The 22199-nt window shown below is 47.8% G+C and overlaps 1 protein-coding gene across 21 annotated transcripts in view; it reads left to right on the plus strand.

The window, feature by feature from the left end:
* Positions 1–22199, plus strand: part of LOC144947689 (adhesion G protein-coupled receptor L2-like) — a 343364-nt gene that overhangs the window by 304432 nt on the left and 16733 nt on the right. For 9 of the 21 annotated variants that reach the window (XM_078876983.1, XM_078876984.1, XM_078876969.1 and 6 more), the window contains 5 exons: positions 1441–1482; positions 3182–3208; positions 14402–14570; positions 20820–20948; positions 21927–22023. In XM_078876983.1, the coding sequence (XP_078733109.1) occupies positions 1441–1482; positions 3182–3208; positions 14402–14570; positions 20820–20948; positions 21927–22023 (464 nt within the window). The remainder of the gene's footprint in view (positions 1–1440; positions 1483–3181; positions 3209–14401; positions 14571–20819; positions 20949–21926; positions 22024–22199) is intronic. The other 12 variants (XM_078876988.1, XM_078876975.1, XM_078876980.1 and 9 more) reach the window with 2 other exon arrangements.

Here is a 22199-nt window from a genome sequence, read left to right on the forward strand (position 1 = left end):
TCCTTTTGATTGCAAAGAGAGCAAACTTTGGAGGGGAAAAGGAACCTCTTATGTATGTTTTTAATTGACGCTAAGCATAAAGGTAGACGCGTGATGAGCGGTGGCACAGTGGTTTGCGCTCTGGGCCGTGAAGCCGTGCAACTCAGGTTGATTCCCGACCACGGCGGACAGCAGTGGAAAGCCTCACCCCTCCTGGGCGCCCCCCCCCCCCCCGAGCCCTTCACAAAGCTGCACTGACCAGCACGGTGAGGTGAGGTCAAAAATCAGCCGGTGACCTCTATGGCATGGGGGGAGGCCTTCACCTAGCATTGGATTTAGAGAGGGCTCCTGCACACTTTATATTATACAGTTTTAAGATAGACCACGTTTCTTATTGGTTGTGGCTCATGTTGTTACTTATCTGTATGCTCTTATTTATGCAGTATATCATAGGCTGTATTTATATTGTGGAATCTTCATTTTATCTCCACATTATTCAGCATCACATTTGTTTACTGCTCTATAATGAATCTTACGTTCTAGAGGTGTCTACGTAGATTGACCCTTTGTAAAACTAAATTATATCACAGTTGTATCCAGCGTCACATACTCCATATAGAATTCTGACATGTATACAACATGATCGTGGTCTGCCTCCCTAAATGTCAAATTCATTACAAAAACACCACCACCTCATAAAAAATGTGTGAAAACAAATGTATGGGATGTGTGAAGATACAAGCCCTTGCAATGTGTGCTTTAATGTCTACAACCACAAGCCCCATTCGCTGAGCCTGATAAGGCTATTGTTGAGGTTTGTAAATGCAGTGGTACTGCATTATATTGTTATAAAAAAAATGCTTTGAAAATTACATTCAAAGAAAAAATAACGTGAGAATAATAATTCCATATATTAATAGAATTCAATTATGTGTCTCCACATATCAATAAATAAAATAGTTCTTAGTCCGTTGGACTACTGGCTTCCCGAGCAATGTCATCATGCAGCGTGTGTTTAAGTGTGCAGCCTCTGGACCTGATTCGAACTTCTGGGTCTCATCAGCAGATGTGCATTTGAATCACCGGTGGTCTCTCTTCAACCTGCCCCGTGTATCCTCAGGCGATTGCTCCGGCATTTTGACGACCTTGTCTCGATTTTCCCGAGTGTCGTGTACTCGTTCGAAACGCACCTTCGTGACCACTGTCTCCAGCTTGCGCGGCGCGCGGTACCACGCACCGGCGTGACGCGTGGCACGCGGAGCGCACCGCAAAAAGGAGGGGGAAATGGAATAGGATTGCGGAAAACGTTTTTTACGGAACGTGCGATTTCCATGGCGCCGCGTCTTCTGTGTTTGCCGCCGTCACGCATACATAACGCTCCCGGTCATTCTGATGTCTGGCATGTGACCTTCTGGCCCGGCTAACCTGAAGCTGTGTCTGTGTCACTCGCTGTGCCTCCAGTCACCCTGTCTGTGATGGATTCTATAACACGGATTTGCCAGGGTAAGCTTCTTCCCCCGTGTTACTGTGGTGCCCTGCCTGTCAGCCCCCAGCTTACCTCTCATTCCCGTTGAGGGGCGGGGGGCGTCTGCTCAAATGCACGGAACAGTTTGGTTGCATGCGGAAATGTTGTTAATGGGATATTTTTTTAATTTTTTGTTTATTGGATATGATTATTAGGTTTGCTCTGGGGCCCACTTTAGGCGCTAATCACTGATTTATACTCCACGAACTTCGCCCTTGCTTAAAATATTATTTTTATTTCATTTCACAGCAGCTGTTTTATTTGACATACAGCCCCGGTAGGTCCTATTCCCCCGAATATTTGATTGAAGGTTTTAATAGATACTCTATTGTTGAATGTCTCCTACGAGTATTAGCACATAGATAACTTTAAAAAAATACTTTCTGAAAATTGAACTTTGAAACGGAATAGTTGTGTATTTATTTACCTTAACATCCTGACATCTTAAAAGACAACAGATGTATTACATTCCTTTGTAATTTAATTTTATTTGATCCATTATTGCAATCAACAACAACAACAAAACCTTCGCCACGTAACTCATGAACAACGTTGTTCAAATAAATCATATCCTAGGCAAACATTTTGTCCCATCATCCTTTTGCAGAGCATACATTTATAGCCCCATCCCTCTGCTCTGAAGAAGGACTGTCACCAAACGTATGAGCCTGCTGCACATATTACATTTGTTAAAAAGTTCCCACTACCAGTAGAGTCCTCTATTTGTGTAATATTTTTTCAAACTCTTGATGCCAAGGTGTGTCCCAATCATTCATTTATTATTTCAGGTGCAGCATTTTTGCTTTTGTAGCAATCCATGCCTTTCAAAGTACTCGTACGGAGACGCTTGGCCGTGGCTTGTCAAAGGAGCCTTACCAATCCTGCGATCCACAAATAACGGACGCATTCAACTCGAGAGAAACTCCGTTCACTTCCCATGGCTGTCATTTGTCAGGATGCCCTTTGGAGGGTGGCATGTCTATATAATGATAATGTCAACCGGGTAAAAAAAAACACTGCGAGATCAGGCAATGGGCAGACGTGCATTACACAAATGTTCGTCTCAGCAGTTTCTAGCAGTGAGTGCATCCGATTGCTACCTCGTGATTGTTGATTTGTTTTCCCTGCGCATTCGCAGGAGTGCACGTTTAGAAAACTTGAGGCGTGAAGACGCGAGGAAAATAATTACAGTGGGCACGTGTTTACAAGTTTACAAGCACGACGGCCCTTTGGTCTGACTTGTGTTTGTTTCTCACTTGCGTGAAACTTCGCCTTTGCTCGGTGATTTGTCCTTGGATGCCAATCCAAGATCAATCGCTACATAGACAAAGTCATTGTTTAATTCCGTACAACCTTCAATTTAAAATGCTCGCCCACGGTTCGTGAAGGACTTAAAATTGACGGGCCGCTGTTATTTTTTTTGTTTGAAATTAACGTTTATGATAAAGACCTTTTTTTTACTTCATCGCACAAATTCCCGTGGAACATTCCATTTAACGGCTCGCGTATTTTGTAGTGCTCAGCCGACGGGGAAAAAACATGTAATAAATTATGTCAGAGTGAAGACTGTATTAAGCTAGACTGCGCGGTCGTGAGTGTGTAACTGATGTTTGGCTGTGTGCATGTCTATAATGTGTATTCTCTTCCCATCCGTTTTTGTTCCGCTTGTTCGAGCAGCTATCAGGAAAGCAAAGAGTTTGTCAAGTAAGGGAGTCTGTCGTCGTCGTCGTGGTTGTTGTGGGTGGTCAGTGTGCTTGTTGCATGCAGTGCCCAGTCCCCTCCCCACGCTTCGTGTCCACTGTGACTTGCTGCCACTCCGCTCGCCTCGGTGTGACGTTATTCCCCAAGAGCGGTTTTTAGCCAGATATACGTTACGCATTCACGTTGAAGTGCGAATGGGCCGTCCTCAATCTCTGCAGAGGCCATTACCGAATCGGCTGTGACCAAACGCGACAATCTTGTATTCAATTGACGGATGGAAATCCTCAAGCCCCCTTCTCATTCTTTATTTTCTTCTTCTTGCCGTGAGGTGACATGACGACTATGTTCTGGCTAAAAACGGTGCGAGTCTGCGTTGTCCCGGGTTGCCCGCCACTACGGGTGGCGCAGGACACGGGGAGGGAGGGAGGGAGGGAGGGAGGGGGGGGAAAGTCAAAAGCGAAAGCCCCATCCCTACGCACAGCTTTTGCGCTCACGTCCCCATTTGTCCATAGCCGCTGGCGATCCCTCTCTGATAGGATGGAGGGACCCCTGAGCTCGGGTTCTGAGCCACGAGTGACAGTCACTTATCAACCAGTGTGAGACATGAATGCAGCATCCGCCGCCCAAATTATGACTGCATCTGATCGACTGACACCGTAGCCTTGGGGGGAAAAAGCCGCATGAGCAACGGTTGCGGAAGAGCCACACGCTCCGTGTTCAACCGGCGTCCGCCGTGCGTGTGTCCTCCCACTGCCTTCGTGTCGTCTCGCCGCCTCGGGTAAGTATGCCAACGTCGTCGTGTCACCAGTAATGCCCAAGAAATGCATTTGTCGGTGAGCGGCCTCCGTGGCATCATATTGATGGAACTCCGTCAACTTTGCCCGGTCGTGCCTTGGGGGTAGCTTTGACCCAGATGTGTTATACAACATTGCATCTCACTTGTGCACGTGTTGTGTATCAAACTCGGTCGGATCATTATTTGAAGCTGTTGTTGTTGTTTCATTTTAATGTTGATGTGCTCATCAAACAAAAACATGCTTGCAATTATTTAGTCATCCTCACCGCCACCTTTGTCTGTACACACAACACACAGATGTTTGAATCTTCATTCTTGATTTTGTGAGAGTCTTACTTTTTTTTTAACACTCACTGCACGCTGTTGCTACCTGTGACTAAAGCACCAAGAATGTGGCCAATCTCAGAAGCTAAGCAGGTTTGAGCCTGGAAAGTGCTTGGATGGGCAACTGTTATCGCATAAAGCAGGAGTCGCAGGCCTTCTGTGCAACAAGCTGAGGAGCAGAGGGCATCGCAGCAGAATGGATTGCTGTGTTACATTTCTATATATCTACGACTGCACTCTCTGCCATCACTAATCCCACAACTGACCGGCCTCGTGAAGTATGTTCAGATAACCACCACGACTTACAGGGGGCGTGGGGAGGCACTCATCCAGCAGTGGATTGCCAAAAGGGCTGTACATGTGCACAGAGTTGCTACTAAATGGCAGACGGTGGAGGGGGATGATCTCACCCTGGTCAATGTGACTGGTCACGCTACATTGTGATAGACGAGTTCGTGATTTTGCTGCCGTGCCGTGGCGGTACACCACTCCCCCTCGCCGCACCTGCCCACCTCACTTGGTCGATCGGCAGGGTGAAGTGTGGGTACTCCCACCTAGTCCAAGTCAGACCAAGTGTGGAAGAGTAGCCCATATACAGTTCCCTCTCGAGGTGCTCTCTGAAGCTCCTGCTGACGGCAGTGGCGTGAGCAAGCAGTCGCAGGACTGTGCCTTTATCTTTACCGATTAGAATTGATGTTACAACGAACGTTCCCCTCCAGCTTTGGATCGTCACAATTTGATTGACCGATCGCATGGTTAACATGGCTAAGTTGTGTATCTTTTCCAAACTCCGTCGACCGACCGTATAGATTATATGAATCGTGGGGGTTTGCTTTATCTTATAGACCTACAGTGTGAGTTTCTTGGCATGCGGTGCGATGATTTTATTTTCAGTGCAAAGGGAGAAAACTGAACATTTTGGCTTCCACGCTTTTCTTAGAAAGACGCTTCCACCCCAACGCGTGTGCATCGTGCCACAAGCCGGACGTTCCAAGTTCCGTTGTTGAACCTCGTGACGTGATGCGCCAACTCGGCACCAATTTGCAGCCCTTAACGAGCATCCAGAAAGGCACTTTTTTTTCCACGAAGAGAATCGATTAATAATGTGCGTGCGTCACAGAGAGAGAGAGGTGTGAAGTGCCCACAGTGGGCATTCAACAACAGCCATTACCAGGCACAGCTGGCGGCTGGCTGTGAACACAACTGATGGAATTAACACATCGGGGGGAAAATAAAACTGCGAAGGAAACATTTATGCAATTGATTATTGAACAAAGAAAGCATAGTGATACGCGGGGACAGTCAACGACTGGTTCGCCAACACTGGCGGACAAGCGGAGGTTCATCGCTGCCACGACGATTCGAACTCCTCCGTTGTTGGCGATTTGCGCGTCTGCGGCCGACGGTCGAACGCATCCTGCTTCGGTTCGAGCGGCGTCGTTTTTCGTTTCGTGAGGACGTATCCTGCGCGCCGACATATTGGAAATGATTTTAAGAGTTTGTTTTTATTGAGTTGCTTTTTTTTTTGCCGCGCAAAAGAGAAAGCGGGAGAAGAAAGGCTTCTCGGGCCCCGCTCCTGTCGTACACGCGGAGCGAGGCGTGCGAGCGCGCCAGCTTGCAGTTCACGTTACAGTTAGCGCCGGCGGAATTTACTGCCATCAATTTTGGTTCGGCATGCAAATTGCCTCCTAATGAGACCCGCGGTGCAAGGAGGGCACTGCGGGGAATTCCGCCGCAGCAGCAGCAGCAGTCGCATTACTCGTCCTCGCGAAGAGACTCGAGCTTGGCAGTGCCCGTCAGCTCGCGGGCAGTTGTCACAAATCTCAGCGACTGTGACCACAGCGCTTCAATAATTAACTACAGCGCCCACCGTGAAATGTGTATTCTATTGAGGTCTTTTTTTCCCTTTGTGAAATTAAATTCCCCCCCCCCCTGGCTGGGCAGCACGGTAGCTCACAGTGCCAGTCTGTGTTCAAAGCTGCATGCCACCCTAGGTCGACTTTGTGAGCTACGAGTTCCAGTTGTTTGAAGTTAAAAGCCCCGCGCAGTTTGCCTGCTCACGCCAATGGTGGCCAAAGGGCCCTCAGTTGAGGGAGATCAAGAATATCCTCCCAAAAACAACAACAAGAATGTCTTCCCAACAACAAGAATAAGAATGTCCTCCCAACAACAACAACAAGAATGTCCTCCCAACAATCAACAACAACAACAAGAATGTCCTCCCAACAATCAACAACAACAACAAGAATGTCCTCCCAACAATCAACAACAACAACAACAAGAATGTCCTCCCCACAACAACAACAAGAACTCCCAACAGCAACAACAACAACAACAAGAATGTCCTCCCAACAATCAACAACAACAACAAGAATGTCCTCCCAACAATCAACAACAACAACAAGAATGTCCCCACAAGAACAACAAGAATGTCCTCCAAACAACAACAACAAGAATGTCCTCCCAACAACAACAACAAAAATGTCCTCCCAACAATCAACAACAACAACAAGAATGTCCTCCCAACAATTAACAACAACAACAAGAATGTCCTCCCAACAACAACAACAACAACAAGAATGTCCTCCCAACAATCAACAACAACAACAAGAATGTCCTCCCAACAACAACAACAACAAGAATGTCCTCCCAACAATCAACAACAACAACAACAAGAATGTCCTCCCAACAATCAACAACAACAACAACAAGAATGTCCCCACAAGAACAACAAGAATGTCCTCCAAACAACAACAACAAAAATGTCCTCCCAACAATCAACAACAACAACAAGAATGTCCTCCCAACAACAACAAGAATGTCCTCCCAACAATTAACAACAACAACAAGAATGTCCTCCCAACAACAACAAGAACGTCCTCCCAACAATTAACAACAACAACAAGAATGTCCTCCCAACAACAACAACAAGAATGTCCTCCCAACAATCAACAACAACAAGAATGTCCTCCCAACAACAACAACAAGAATGTCCTCCCAACAACAACAACAAGAATGTCCTCCCAACACCAACAACAAAAATGTCCTCCCAACAACAACAAGAATGTCCTCCCAACAATCAACAACAACAACAAGAATGTCCTCCCAACAACAACAAAAAGAATGTCCTCCCAACAATTAACAACAACAACAACAAGAATGTCCTCCCAACAACAACAAGAATGTCCTCCCAACAATCAACAACAACAACAACAAGAATGTCCTCCCAACAACAACAACAAGAATGTCCTCCCAACAATCAACAACAACAACAAGAATGTCCTCCCAACAACAACAACAAGAATGTCCTCCCAACAATCAACAACAACAACAAGAATGTCCTCCCAACAATCAACAACAACAACAAGAATGTCCTGCCAACAATCAACAACAACAACAAGAATGTCCCCACAAGAACAACAAGAATGTCCTCCAAACAACAACAACAAGAATGTCCTCCCAACAATCAACAACAACAACAAGAATGTCCCCACAAGAACAACAAGAATGTCCTCCAAACAACAACAACAAGAATGTCCTCCCAACAACAACAACAAAAATGTCCTCCCAACAATCAACAACAACAACAAGAATGTCCTCCCCACAACAACAACAACAACAAGAACTCCCAACAACAACAAGAATGTCCTCCCAACAATCTACAACAACAACAAGAATGTCCACACAACAACAACAACGTCCTCCCCACAAAAACAACAAAAATGTCCTCCCAACAATCAACAACAAGAATGTCCTCCCAACAATCAACAACAACAACAAGAATGTCCTCCCAACAATCTACAACAACAACAAGAATGTCCACACAACAACAACAACGTCCTCCCCACAAAAACAACAAAAATGTCCTCCCAACAATCAACAACAAGAATGTCCTCCCAACAATCAACAACAACAACAAGAATGTCCTCCCAACAATCTACAACAACAACAAGAATGTCCACACAACAACAACAACGTCCTCCCCACAAAAACAACAAAAATGTCCTCCCAACAATCAACAACAAGAATGTCCTCCCAACAATCAACAACAACAACAAGAATGTCCTCCCAACAATCTACAACAACAACAAGAATGTCCACACAACAACAACAACGTCCTCCCCACAAAAACAACAAAAATGTCCTCCCAACAATCAACAACAAGAATGTCCTCCCAACAACAACAACAACAAGAAGAATGTCCTCCCAACAACAACAAGAATGTCCTCCCAACAACAACAAGAATGTCCTCCCAACAACAACAACAAGAATGTCCTCCCCACAACAACAACAAGAAGAATGTCCTCCCAACAATCAACAACAACAACAACAAGAATATCCTCCCCACAACAACAACAACAACAACGACAAGAACTCCCAACAACAACAAGAATGTCCTCCCAACAATCAACAACAACAACAAGAATGTCCTCCCAACAATCAACAACAACAACAAGAATGTCCTCCCCACAACAACAACAACAAGAATGTCGTCCCAACAACAACAACAAAAATGTCGTCCCAACAACAACAACAAAAATGTCCTCCCAACAACAACAACAAAAATGTCCTCCCAACAACAACAACAAAAATGTCCTCCCAACAACAACAACAAAAAGGTTACTTTCCTTTCTCTTCCACGCTGGTCTGACATTTTAGAGGTGGGATTTACCCACAATTCAGTTCCAATGTGATTTAAGAAACTTGCCCGATATGTTTACTACTGCTCCAGTAAGTCGAACCGGCAAACTCCGCATTGCTGGTCCAACAAAATCATGTTTTAGGCAAATATAACACCTCACACTGCTTGGGAGTGTCCGTGAAGCCGTAACTATATTTCCGGTTGCGCATGAATCAATCATGGTGAACATTTAAAGCCGCACACATATTACTTTCTCCACACCGAAACATCACTTTTCCAAGTGAAGACAATTTAATCTTCCTGTGGACATCGCCTTGCCTACAAAACACCGACTGCTGAGATGGAATCGATTCACTGCCTACTTCGTTTAGCACGGTTGACCACGTGCAGTGCGAAAGAAGTTCAACGTACATGCGTACATTAAGGTCGAAGGCTGTTTTTGTTGTTGCTGCTCATCAAACAGGATAATTTCACTCGCATAATCGTACACCTTTGTATATAAGTTTATAAACGATAAAAAGAGTCGTTGGGCCAAAATTAAATCCTTGGTGAACAATTTGGGTTAATTAATAATACTCCAGAGTCTATAAACTCCTTAAGTTCGTCGAGGGTGTGCACACAACACAATTATCAAGGCACACGTTCCTGTGCTCGTCCGCCTGGTTTGCTTTACTGACAACGCCATGACACCTCCGCCAAATAACACCGTGTCCCACGTCATCAGGGACGCTTTTAGCACAATGTCTCTTCTTCATAGCGCATCGTTCTCTGCACTGGATTTTCACAGGTTCAGTTGCACGTAAAAACTACCGGAAGACGAGCAAAATGACACAATAAAAAATGTGTTAATTAAATAGCACAGTGTTAAATAGGACTTTCATCACTGTCTATGATTCGTCATTGTTGATGAGGATATGCATTTACATTTATCTTGTTCCATTGAATTTGCGTTGATGTGACATATTTGCTGGTGTAATCCAATTGGTTTTTTTAATGCACAGTAAATTTATTTAAATACGAGTGAAAGGAAAATGTAAAAAACACATTTATACGAAGTCCTTCGTGAGCCTTTTCAGTCAAAACTTTTTCAGTCGCTGCTCCCACGGCTAAGGAGGTTTTCCTTTCTGTTCAGTCGAAGCCCAAGGCCTCCTCCAAGTTTTGTGCCCATGTCTGCCTCACTGTAAAGCATACACCGTAAACATTAGCGGCGTTGTGGAGCTTATAAGGAACAAAATAGATAAGCAACTAAATATTTAACCTTCATATACACAATACATCGGCCCCACTGCCTTCTATCAAGTGCCTTCATCCACATTCCACCACAACGCCAATGCTCGTTCCCTCTCAAGGCCCTACAATTTCCACCCATTGTTTAATTAAACACGCACAAAATATCATACGCATCTTCAAACGCTCCTGCCGGGCATGTCCATGTGTACAGCTCTCTGCGCTTTGTAAAACCAAGGTTGCAATCGCATTCTTGTTTTTTGTTATTCATTTGGCTCCGATATATCTTGTCTCGTTGCCTGAAGGCGACCTGTTGAGTCTATTGTCCCGCGCACTCGTTCGGATATTCATGACTCTCACTGGGCCCCTTACAAACATTTACATGCCGAGTAAGCAGCCACGCGTTGTGCACTTAATGCCATCACCATAAAGAGGGCCTCAAAGCAAGCAGCAGGCTGCTTAATGCTACTGCTAATACGCGGCCGTGCATTGTTCACGTCGTCAAATGGCAGTGTAAGGATGGGACAGCATGCGTGCAGATGCGTTGGCGCAGATTGATAATGTAGCATTTCACATTCCCTTTGCAGATTGCAGGGTTCAGTGCCCAGTTGTCCAAATAGGGCAGACGTGTGCCCATCTATAATTTCAAGCGCATACCGTATTACTTGGGTAAGACACTTTTCAAAGTAAGACACACTCCAAACTTGTTCCCGGTGTTAATAAAGCTAAATAAATTTGGTCACACAGACACATACAAATTGGATTATAAGATGCAGCCCCAACTTTAGATGTGTAGTGTCAACGATTCAGAGACAGAGTTTCTAGGAGGCACTTTCTTTATTAGCGACTTCCACGGTCTCGTCCGCACACTCTCCCCAGTAGCTCAGCCCAGCCTGTACACAACACCGGCCGTCTAGCACTGACGGCGCTGACTGAGATAGCCAACTGCTCTCCTTCATAGCGCAGCGTCTAGCGGAGACGTTGAGCGGCGACGAGACGACAGCGACAACGAGACGAGTCCACTCCCAGCACCGGCAGCCGTGAGCCCCCCGCTCTCGGCTCCTTTTATGCTCCCGGCAGTGCGGCCTGGCTCCGCCCTGACCGCGCCTCCCTTCTCGAACCCGCCGGCAGGTTCCAGGGGCCTCCAGACGGAGTGACCCTTGCCCCAGTTCCTCCGCTCTGCTCACACGCCGTGCTCGCGCCCTCACCGGCGTGTGCGCTGTCTGTCCACCGCAGTTGCCGCTGCTGTCCACCAGCCGGCACTATTACACTATACATGTAAAACACAGGGGGGAAATGCGTCTTATAATCTAGAGATTACTGTGTAAGCAGCACTCATTTCTGTGTTTCCACATATAAATGAGTTTGTATAGAGTTTGAAGATGGTTTTGTGTTTCGGTATTGTATGAACGTAGAGCATGGATAGAAAGTTAGAATTGTAGAGGCCGTGGCATCAATAGACGACGTTCGTGTTTCCCAACTGAAACAAAATAACCCACTGTGGTTGTGTTCACCAGCGAAGCCGCCCCTCTGTTCAGCAGCAATGCATGCATTTAAACGAGATCCGCAGTCAGTGCACGCAGAGTGCGCCCCGTCTACACACGCAGTGGAGCTCGCGTCGTCCGCGATTAGCAGCACTGATGTGAGCATCTTGTCGTGCTTGTGGAAAGTTCCCCACAGACCCAGAATCACATGTTGACAAAATGCATTGGCGACTGCAATTTGCTCCACTGTAGGGTAAGCACAGCGTGCTGACACGGCTCTAACGGTCGGCGCACGCGACTTGCGGCCCGCGGGGTGCCGATTCAATCTCCCGGCGTGGCAGTGGAGACAGCGGGCAATGTTCTGAACCCCCCCCCCCCCACACACACACCCGCCTCTGTCCACCCAGCAGTATGGACGAGTGATGCCACAGTTCATACGTCGGCAGGTCACTTGCGGTGAGGTCGAATGTGGGTACTCACCTCTGAAGAGGTGCACGTGGAAGAGTCGAGCGACATGACCCCCTGAGAGAGGCTGACTCTAGAGCTCCCTCGTGGAGTCTAGAGGGGCTCTTGGGGGGTTCTCTAGAGGGGTTCTCTAGAGGGGCTCTTTGGAGCTCCATCTAGCGGAGGCCTCAGTCCGCCAGCAGATGTGAGAGGAAGTATTTGCAAGGCTGCACCTTTACCTTTTGTCATATACAATATACGCGATACAATTTATATTCATGACGCACCCTTAATGCAACCACATCTCAAGACCAGGGGCGGTTTCTTCATTAGGGCGATTGGGCGACGCACCACCAATGTCATTCAACCACAGAGTCACGCTAGCCGTCACTGTGCCTCTGGATATAGTCCAATCAGCGTCATGTCACGTTTTGTGGAGTACTGCCTCTTTTTGGGCGATTTCACTCCGGCTGAGAATCGCCCCAAGTGGTCCCATAGACTTACATTCAAAGATGTTTTTTTTCGAACGGGGGGCGCTACAATGCATTCTCTATGGCTTCCGGGAGGGCTCGCACTAACGTGCTTACGTCATCATACGTAAGCACGTTTCATCCAACAATGTTATTTGTCGCCACCTAGTGGAATCTTTAATTAAAGAAACTTGAGTGGATTGTATTAATAGTGAGTATAGAAACAAACAAGATGTATTGTAAGAGTCACTTTATTTTTCATTAATATTAAAGAAGTGAAGTTGCCTTTACATACTTAAGCTGTTAATTTATCCTTTGCATGGGTGGACCTTATCCTTATAAATCATCCAGACATTTGCCCCCCCTGAGAGATTTATCAGGAGCCGCCACTGCTCAAGACGGTACACATATAGAGTGCACGTGGACCATTTGACAATTTTAAGATTTTCTTTTTCAGTCAGCAAAGGGCGATGATGATGGATAACTATTCTACAAGACTGGAGAGGGATATTGAGATGACACTTTTTGTGGACGTGCAAATGAAGACCGTTCACAAAGAGAGACGAGACGGTCAAAGGCAGAGTAGAAGCCCAAATCACGACACTTCACAGAGGGGAAACAGTCAACCGTGGGCAGAGTGGAGGCAGCTGTCACATCTCCACTGCCGGTGGTGATGGAGACATTGACACGATTTCACCAACAGAGAAATGAGACGGGATGGACCGTTCGCGGACACCGTGAATCGATCTCCGCGTGTAGATGTGACACAGGCCTCCCAAGACATCGCAAGGAATATCTTAACGTTGGCCAGCTGCTCTTTGATGTGCATCTGCAATTTTTTTTCTGTGTCCGTGGCTTTCTCGTAGTTCCCCTATGTTAAATACGTTCGCCATACGTTTATATCTGCACATCCCTCTTTGTTTGCTGTTGGCAAAACTGTAGCCGCTTATTGCTTGCGTGCAGTGCCTCGGTAGACATTTCTAAAGGCATTGTTGCAAAGCCGTGTACTCGCGTAAGGTGGTTGCAGTGTTTGTGTTTGACGTAGGGTGTCTTCTTTATTGCTTTATAACGCTTTCCAACTGAGGTCGAAAGCATTCATGCATTAGCGCCATCCGCCCGCCTGTTTGTCCGCCTGCCTGTCTGTCCGTAACTTGGTGGCACGATAACTCTTGCAAGGAGCATCCAATGTGATTCGAAACTTTATACAAAAAGTTGTGTTGCTATTCGGGGCTCTCCGTAGAGAAAACCGGCCGCACTGATCAAAGGGTTGACCATGCACACTCCCCAGCAGAGCCGCTATCCAAGCCATCGCGGCCTACGGATATCCTCATTCCACTTGCCCGGCGCGAGAGTGATTGCTGTTATCGCTGACGAAATGCAGCGGAGGCCACACGCACGCTGGACAGCGTTACGGAATCCATGCGTATGCATGATATGTCTTCGTCGTTTTATATTAAAGTTAAAATGTAACGCGATCTGTGTGTGTGTGGTGCCGGAGACGTTGGACATTAGTGTGTGTTACCCGACCATAGCAGTTAGGGTTGCCATCTGTCCTGGTTTTCCCAGTATCGTCCTCTTTTTAAGACAGCTGTCCTGGGACATAAAACAAACAAAAACATCATTTCTGAACGTGAGTTGCTCAAATAATAATACGCCACTCAAGACGATGCATTTACATGTGGTCCCCCCCCCTACTTTGAGTATCGCGAGATATTTTTTTTGGCATTTGTAACTCAGAGGTGGCAACCCTTGCGGCCGTGCCGAGCATCTAGTCAGAGCGAGCTCGCGGTGTCGTTTGTTGTCGGGCAGGTCGTGGGTGCTCGGGGCCATCGCCCTCCTCTGCCTGCTGGGCCTCACCTGGGTCTTCGGTTTGCTCTTCATCGACAAGGCCACGCTCGTCATGGCCTACCTCTTCACCATCTTCAACTCCTTCCAGGGCATGTTCATCTTCATCTTCCACTGCATCCTGCAGAAGAAGGTAACGGTAACAGGGACAACGTCGACAATGGTTATAAACTAAAAACGAAACTGTCGTAGAGGGCGTTCGTCGAGTGGCCACGGACGGCTGTTTCTGGCTGTGCCTCGCCCAACGCGTGAATGCGGAGAATGGGATTTTACTTTTTTCGCGTAATTCCTGTTATCCGTGAAAAAAAAAAGACCTGGATAACAGCAATTTTTGTAGATGGATTTGGGGCTGCGTACTTCGTTTATCATTTGTGGCCACCTAGCTTCTGAAAAAGAGCTATATAGCTTATTGGGCCTCATCTTCTAAAATAAAAACATAGTTTAGCTTTAGTCCCCACATGTGCAGGAAGCACTGAGGTGCTATAAAAGAGAAAACTTAATATTTATAAATGATCACTTGCGTGGTACAATGTGTCCGTGCACATGTGCACATATGCACGGATGCATACACATGACGAGAGTGAAGTGGCTGTTCATAGCGGTCTAATTCCGTTGGTACATTACGTACGTATTTCTTCGCGTACTTTCAGATCACAAACAAACTATTCGCATGGATTGTTTTTTGGCAGCGTTGCGGCAAAGACGGATAATTAAAAAAGAAACCGCTCGCCACATTGGCCATGAACACTGGCTTAGGGCAGACCAGTATCTATCAAATAATTCTAACACTTTACGTAAATGGTGAGAAACTCATCAGACGATAACGTATGTCGTAGGCTAACATTTTTAGGTAATGTGGCCCTTCAGAGCAGAGAGAGCCCCGGAGTGCAGAGCTGTGGTGAATGCAGCCAGTTTATTTGATTCGTGCGGAGCGTACAGAAACACTGCTGTTTCCCTGAACAATGATAACTTTGCATGACTGGGTTAAGACCGGCGTTCCCACAATGAAAGTGAAATATTGCTCGGCGCTCAAGAGAATATGGGCAGAAGTGACTTTATTTGACGACGTGACCTATGGTTTTTCCAGACTCTCCGCTCTGTGCCACTGTGTGGAAGCCGGGGAGGGCTGTGCCTCATTAAACACAGATTTCACAAGCCTACATTTGTCACGGAAGGAGGCTGACATTATCTGTAAAAGATTGTGCTTTCATTTCTCATTTACACACAGACCACAAACATACTGGCCATATAAAGAGCACGAGTATTAGATTGTAACCCGCTACAATTCTGCATGAAGAATATACACCGTGCGTATTTGCTCTATTGCACACATAATGATTTGTTGAGTTTAAATCCATTGTTGCGTTCACGATCGACCGATCGAATTGTGCGTGTGAGAATTGATTGTTCCAATTCTATGCTGTCGTATATGTAAATGTGCGGGGAGCGGTGGCGCAGCGGTTTATTGCGCCTTGCTGTGAACCCGGAAAGCTTGGAACGAATGACGGCCACGGCTAACGTCTGTGGCGAGCGAGAGCTGAACTGGTCACTTCGCAAACCCACACTGACCAGTATGGGGAAGTGGTTTGACAAAAGAGCTGATCATTATTATTGTCACTGCAATGTTATTAGAAAATGGGATGCAGTTGTTACATTTTAGCAAATGGAGTAAATGCAGTGTAATACATGGGACAGGACAGACAAGAAGCAATGGAAAGATATATGGTGAAAGTGAGATTACAATATGCCACAAAAATAGCTTCATTTGCTCATCCGATTCCTACAGTTTAAATAAAAAATCTGATTCTGACGTATATAATATGCATATTAATATTTGAGTAGGTAAGGCCCACTGAGCTATACGGCTCTTTTTCAGAAATGGCTTGGCAACAAACCAAAGCTCAACGGAAGTGCCTTATCATGTGGAAATGTATAGCAGCCGCATCCTCTAAAGGCTCGCGATGTTGATTATAAATGTAGAGGAGGAAGAAAAAAAAGAGGACCCGGAGAAAAATCCATGCGATGACGAGGAGAGAGACACGCACACTCCAAATATACAGCAGGCGTCAGGGTCAGGATCGAACCCACCACCTGCATACCAGGCGAGGGTGATAACATCTTGCGACCACGGCGCCCAATTTAATACGACAGATGGTGACACACGAGGAGGCCTTTGTGCAGCAGTGGATAGATCATGGTCGATGAGATGATGAAACGCATTATATTTTTTCTCGGTCACATCAATACGGTACGTTCATTTGTGTTCAACGTGTTTGGCAGGAGTGGAGTAAACATATTATGATGTAAACCTAATTATCCTTTGATCAAAATTGGCAGCAGAAAAGAGAAAATAATTCGGAGTGCAGAGAACTTGCTCAATGTGTGGGTTTGTGTGTGTGTGTCTGTCTTCCTCTGACAAGCGCCCTCTCGTGCTTCAGCCACGGGGAGCGGTCGTGTCGTGGTTAGCGCACTGCTCTACGAACCCGGCCACCCGGGTTTGATTCCCATTCACGGTCAACACCAGTGACGATTCTCTGAAACGGTCCTGGGCCTGACCTAGGTCGACTCAGCCTCAAATGACTACTTGGTGCCTGTGTGTAAACATCACCACGAGGGAGACAAAGGCGGCCTGGCGTGGTGCTGGCCACCCACCCCCATAGTGTGCCACAGTGCCGGCCTTCATAGGTGCTGCTCACTGACAGCACTTGCCCCAACAGTCTGGTCAGACTATGAACATCACCCTCGTTGCTTTACTGTACATACAGTGAGGTGGCAAGGGCGGAGTTGCAGCCCGACAATTATTTGCTCGACCACTGCACGGTGGTGGTGGTCTGTCGTGTGGATCAACTGGCAACTGCCATAGAAATGTGCAATTTCCACCGCCCTCTCAGAGCCACCAACAACGACTTGCACCCGTCCCTCCCCCACGCTTCATTTAATCGCAGGGTCGCTCTGACTGTAGCACCTCAACGTAAAGAGGTGCGAAGCTCTCATTAACAAATTGTAACGTGTTCAATAATTCCATGGCACCAGCCTCAGGGTTGGCAAGCCGTGGGCTAGGAACAGTCTGCCATACCTGGGGTTGCCACCTGTCCTGGGTTTCCCAGGACCGTCCTCCCGTTGAGGAGGCAGTCGTCCTGGAATTATGCGCGAGACTTCCTGAGACATCGCAACTTCTGTCGTTGGTCAGTTGCGCGATGGTGATTATAATAACAACGGAGCACTCAAGAGAGTGCGCTCGCATGTAGCTCTCCCCAGCTTCAGCATTGCGAACAGAAATTCTTCTCTCCATCATGGGTTCCGTTCTTTTTTTTTTACACCTCAAAGGTGGCAACCCTAGCCGTGCTGCCTTGGCTCATTACACCGGTGGGGCCCTGTTCTCACGGATGGTGCACACCGAGGGTCACCAACTGCTGGCCCCCAGAGCTGGTAATCTGGCTGGCATTGTAACAAGCTCGGCTTGCTGTGGGTTGGCCCTATGAGTTGTAAGTACATTTCACCAAGCCCATGTGGCCACCTAACATAGGGCTAGGGATAGCGGGGGTGGGCGTATTATTATTTTATCACGGTGCAGTCTACACCCTGCATGGCGCAGCGGTATATTTCGTCTCGGTTCGAAGGTTGTGGGTTACGTCATCATCATCATTAGCCGTGATCACTCCGACTGCTGGATGAACGCCTCCCCACTCCGCTGCGATGTAACAGCCCGGCAAGGATAGCTCCTCCATGTATTTCTCGGGTTGTACCGCCGGGAGCGTGCGGACCGAAACGTCGGACACCCTGCTGAACAACGCGCGGGACGACCCGTAAATGCACCGTGACTAGGAAGACGTAGGCAGCAGGATCAACCCGTCTCCTGCATGCACACGAGCTGATTTCAGCACTCCATCTCCACGGTGGACGTGTCATGGCAACGTTTCCTCGTCACTCCGGAGCTGATTAAATAATCACCGCTCTGTGAAAAGTCGACAGGAGTTGTCCTCTTCGTGTACTCGTCCTGCCAAAGGAATGTGGAATGTCCACCACAGACTCAGAGCTGTAAATTCGAGATGAACATTTTCCTTCGCTTTTCACAGTAGAATATTTTTTACTGGTTTTGTCAGTTATCAGCACGGCTGTCACATATGCTCAGGGTGATTCTCGAATCTTGCCAATGCACGCTAACAGCTCTGTACAAGCACGTGATTACGCACACACGGAGAGCGCATCCACGCCGGTGGAGTATGAATCTAGGCCGGCGTCTTTGTAGCTTGACTCCGCTGAGACTTGCAGCGCGCCTGGCGTAGGGCACCAGCACAAGAAGGTGAGGACAAGGATCGGTCTCGGCCCATTGGACTTTGGTTCCGCCAAGCCTGGAGGTAGTTTCACCCTGCCGACGTTTCATAGGCTCTCGCTTGACGGCTTCATGTGCCAACAGCCTACGGAGGCTGTCAGAATCATGGGAGTACAAAATCCTCACATTAATTACGTATTATGAGAATGAAAAGGAGATTGTAATTTCGATTTGATCAGGATGCCTTTTAAAATTCTCTTAAGTGACAAAAATTTCACTTGGGTATATTTGGCTTGTCTCTCTTAATTTTTTTCTGCATGGGCTCTCACCAACAATTAAAATGTGCATTTACGGAGGCCTCGCTTGATCGTAACCACAAGGGCGGCCGTCATAAACGCAGACATGTGTTTTGCCTGCTGCCGTGCCGAAGGTTTGAAGGACAAGATCCCTGTTTCCCGTAATTATATAACGTGTCATTCCGTGCCAGGGCTGCCATTGCACTGCCAATTGAGGATGCACAGCTCCCCAACACAAAGGAAGTCCATCACTTACTCCCCATCTGTGGATGTGATGTTCCGTCTCTGTCTTAAGTGTTGGGAATATGTTATTAACGGAACCATTGTAATTTCCTCCGAGATGGAGTAACCTTCAGGCTTGCGGGAATGGCCATTTTTGGAGCAACGGTTCTCATAAAAGTCACGACTTGAAGATAATTAGAGCCATCACAGAATAGTAACTGCACCCAGTTGTGCCTCTCTGAATGACTGCGCTGTTATGGCTGTGATAGCCGCCAACAGAGAGAAGGAAAAAATACACCGCGCGACCTCAGAAAACTGGCCGCTGGTTTTGGACAAACGTACGATTATTGAGACGTTTTTTAAAAAGGTTTTCATATCCCCCACGTTGCATTGTAGCCGGTGGCCGTACCGTCGTTTTTCATCGAATGTAAATGGTGAGATTTTTGTTTTTCGCATCACACCATTTGTACTCCAATGTCAAAGCTAATATTTTTTAAACTGATGAGCAAAGTTTAAAAAGGATGTCCATGCATCACACGGAAGTGAGTGTTTACCCTGCGCAAGGAGAAGAGAGAAAAAAGAAAGCCAATCCCCCAGGAGTACACAGCCGTTGTTTCCCCAATGCTGTGCTGTGTATAGAGAGAGCCAGATTAATTAAGAGTACGGCCCGGGGCACAGCTGGATCGGGAGGCCTCTTGGGAAGCCGGATGCGCGACCGTGACCGAGATTCTGACACTAGCACGAGCCCTGGGGGCGGCTGGCACTCAGCTGCGATCTGCTTGTTTAATATCACAGCACCGGGCGCAAGCTCACGCTGTTCGCATGGGGCACCCAGCCTTAACTCTTGCGGGGGCCGTGCCCACGAACTGAGCAGTTCGTTCTTTTGAGCGCGTCGCTGCCCAAAAGGCCAAAGCCAGAGCCTTTCAAATGCCACCGTAATTATCGAAGCCGCTCTTCCCGATGGTTGGTGTTTGGGCGCGCTCCCGTTTAATCTGCTTCGGTGTTCGTTTCGGGTAGATATGACCTCGTGTATACGGAGTTTGGCAGTCGTCTGTAACGTGATCCGATTTGGCCCGGGTTTAAAGTGACTCAAGTAACCAGCTGAGCGTGAAACGCGCGAAGCGAGCGCTTCGCTTAAAAGAATTACGGATCATAAACATCGCGTGAAATTAAAACAATTGTGTTGGCCCGACGTGTTAACTCGTAAACCTGTCCCTGCGATCCATAACCGCACCTCGCTCACTGCCCTAGGCTCTTGCGCACCTACTGCCTTGCGAATGGCAGGGCTGACTAATGGGACCTCCTACTGCGTAGGTTTCCACACCTGCGCTCTTCGCTTTTGTTTTTTTCGGATTGTGCCATGCATGCGCATTTTTTTTCGGCAATGTTTCGCCGCACGCGCCGGGAGCGTCTCCCGGGGAACTGAGAGCTCCCGTGGCGAACAACGCGCGGGCACAACCGACGAACAACACGTGCGGGCACAGCCGGCAAACGCATCGGAGAGCTGTGGGGGGACGATGTAGTCACGTGTGGCGCCCCGCCGGCCCGTGCCGTAGGCTCTAAACAACAGCTGGCCGTGCTGTGCCCACAGGTGCGCAAGGAGTACAGCAAGTGCCTCCGCCACTCGGACTGCTGCGGGGGATGGGGTGGAGACTCTTCCTACAACTCGAGCAAGAACACCAACTCCAGGAACAGCACGCGCTACTCGCCAAACTCGCAGGTCGGTACCCGGTGCGGTGTGTAAACATCGCCACGAGGGGGACAAAGGTGGACGGGCGTGGTGCTGGCCCCCCCACCCACTCGTGTGCTGTGCCGGCCTTCATAGGCGCTACTCGCTAACAGCACTTGCCCCAACAGTCTGTTTAGGCTATGCGGGGGTGATCTTTGTCTTTGTACGCGTGTGTGTACATGCGTGTGCGAACGCTTCCTCGCAAGGCCACCCAGGAGGTCACACGCGTGGTTCTACCCCGTGCCCGTGGTGCGCCCAATCCATCCGGGTGGTGCTGTGGATAAGCACGTGACCCTCGGTTGGAAGTGACTTGCGATTACATTCTGGTCGAGGGTCGAATTGGCCCAGCGTCCCTTCAGTACCGCTTTGTGGGAGGGCGCTATTGGGTGTTCTATCCGGAGAGACTTGTTCCGGCACTAGAAATGTGGAATTTAGCACGTACATTTTTGGAGATACTCAAGATACAAGGTCTTGCAGCTTAGGCTGCCAATTGCACAACACGTGGCCTTGCACGAAGACCACACCGGCAAATGTGGATCTAGAAACACTGCTAAGGCACGGAGGCACGCTGCGTCTCACGCAACCCTGAAAATTGCATGTTGCGATTTGAGTCATGATGAAAGGATTTCTAACGCTCCATAGATTCGACATCAGCGATGCCAAATAATTACCATCTGCTCATTTCACGTATTAATCAGGCTCGAGACATTTTATCTAACCTCAACTGTATACAAATAAAATGCCCACGGCTTTGGACACATCACCTTGAGACGCAGTCACACGTAGACGCGACTGCCCGAGTCCAAATGTGTATTATGTAAATAGTATTATGGGATTCGTTTAATAGTTCGCATGTATAGAAGTGTCCTTCTGGCCAGACAAAACAGAGCGCGTGTGTCATTGAGTGGAGCGTGGAGTCGCGGGCCAAGGGCGACTGCTGACGCGCGGTGATGGTTGCGTGCGGTGTAGAGCCGCATTCGGAGGATGTGGAATGACACAGTGCGCAAGCAGACCGAGTCCTCCTTCATCTCCGGGGACATCAACAGCAGCTCCACTCTGAACCGGGGTGAGGGCAGCACGCACGCGTACACACAAACTCCACCGTGTCTGTCCAGTGCTCGCCGAAGACGTGACAAGGTCGCACCCATCACACGTAAATTTCTTGCACACAGATGAACCACAATACCTTGCTAATTTCATCAAGGAGCATAAACCATCACGCTACTCTCAGTCATCCTCGCA

This window comes from Lampetra fluviatilis, chromosome 46, assembly GCF_964198595.1.
Source record: "Lampetra fluviatilis chromosome 46, kcLamFluv1.1, whole genome shotgun sequence".
Classification (NCBI taxonomy): Eukaryota; Metazoa; Chordata; class Hyperoartia; order Petromyzontiformes; family Petromyzontidae; genus Lampetra; species Lampetra fluviatilis.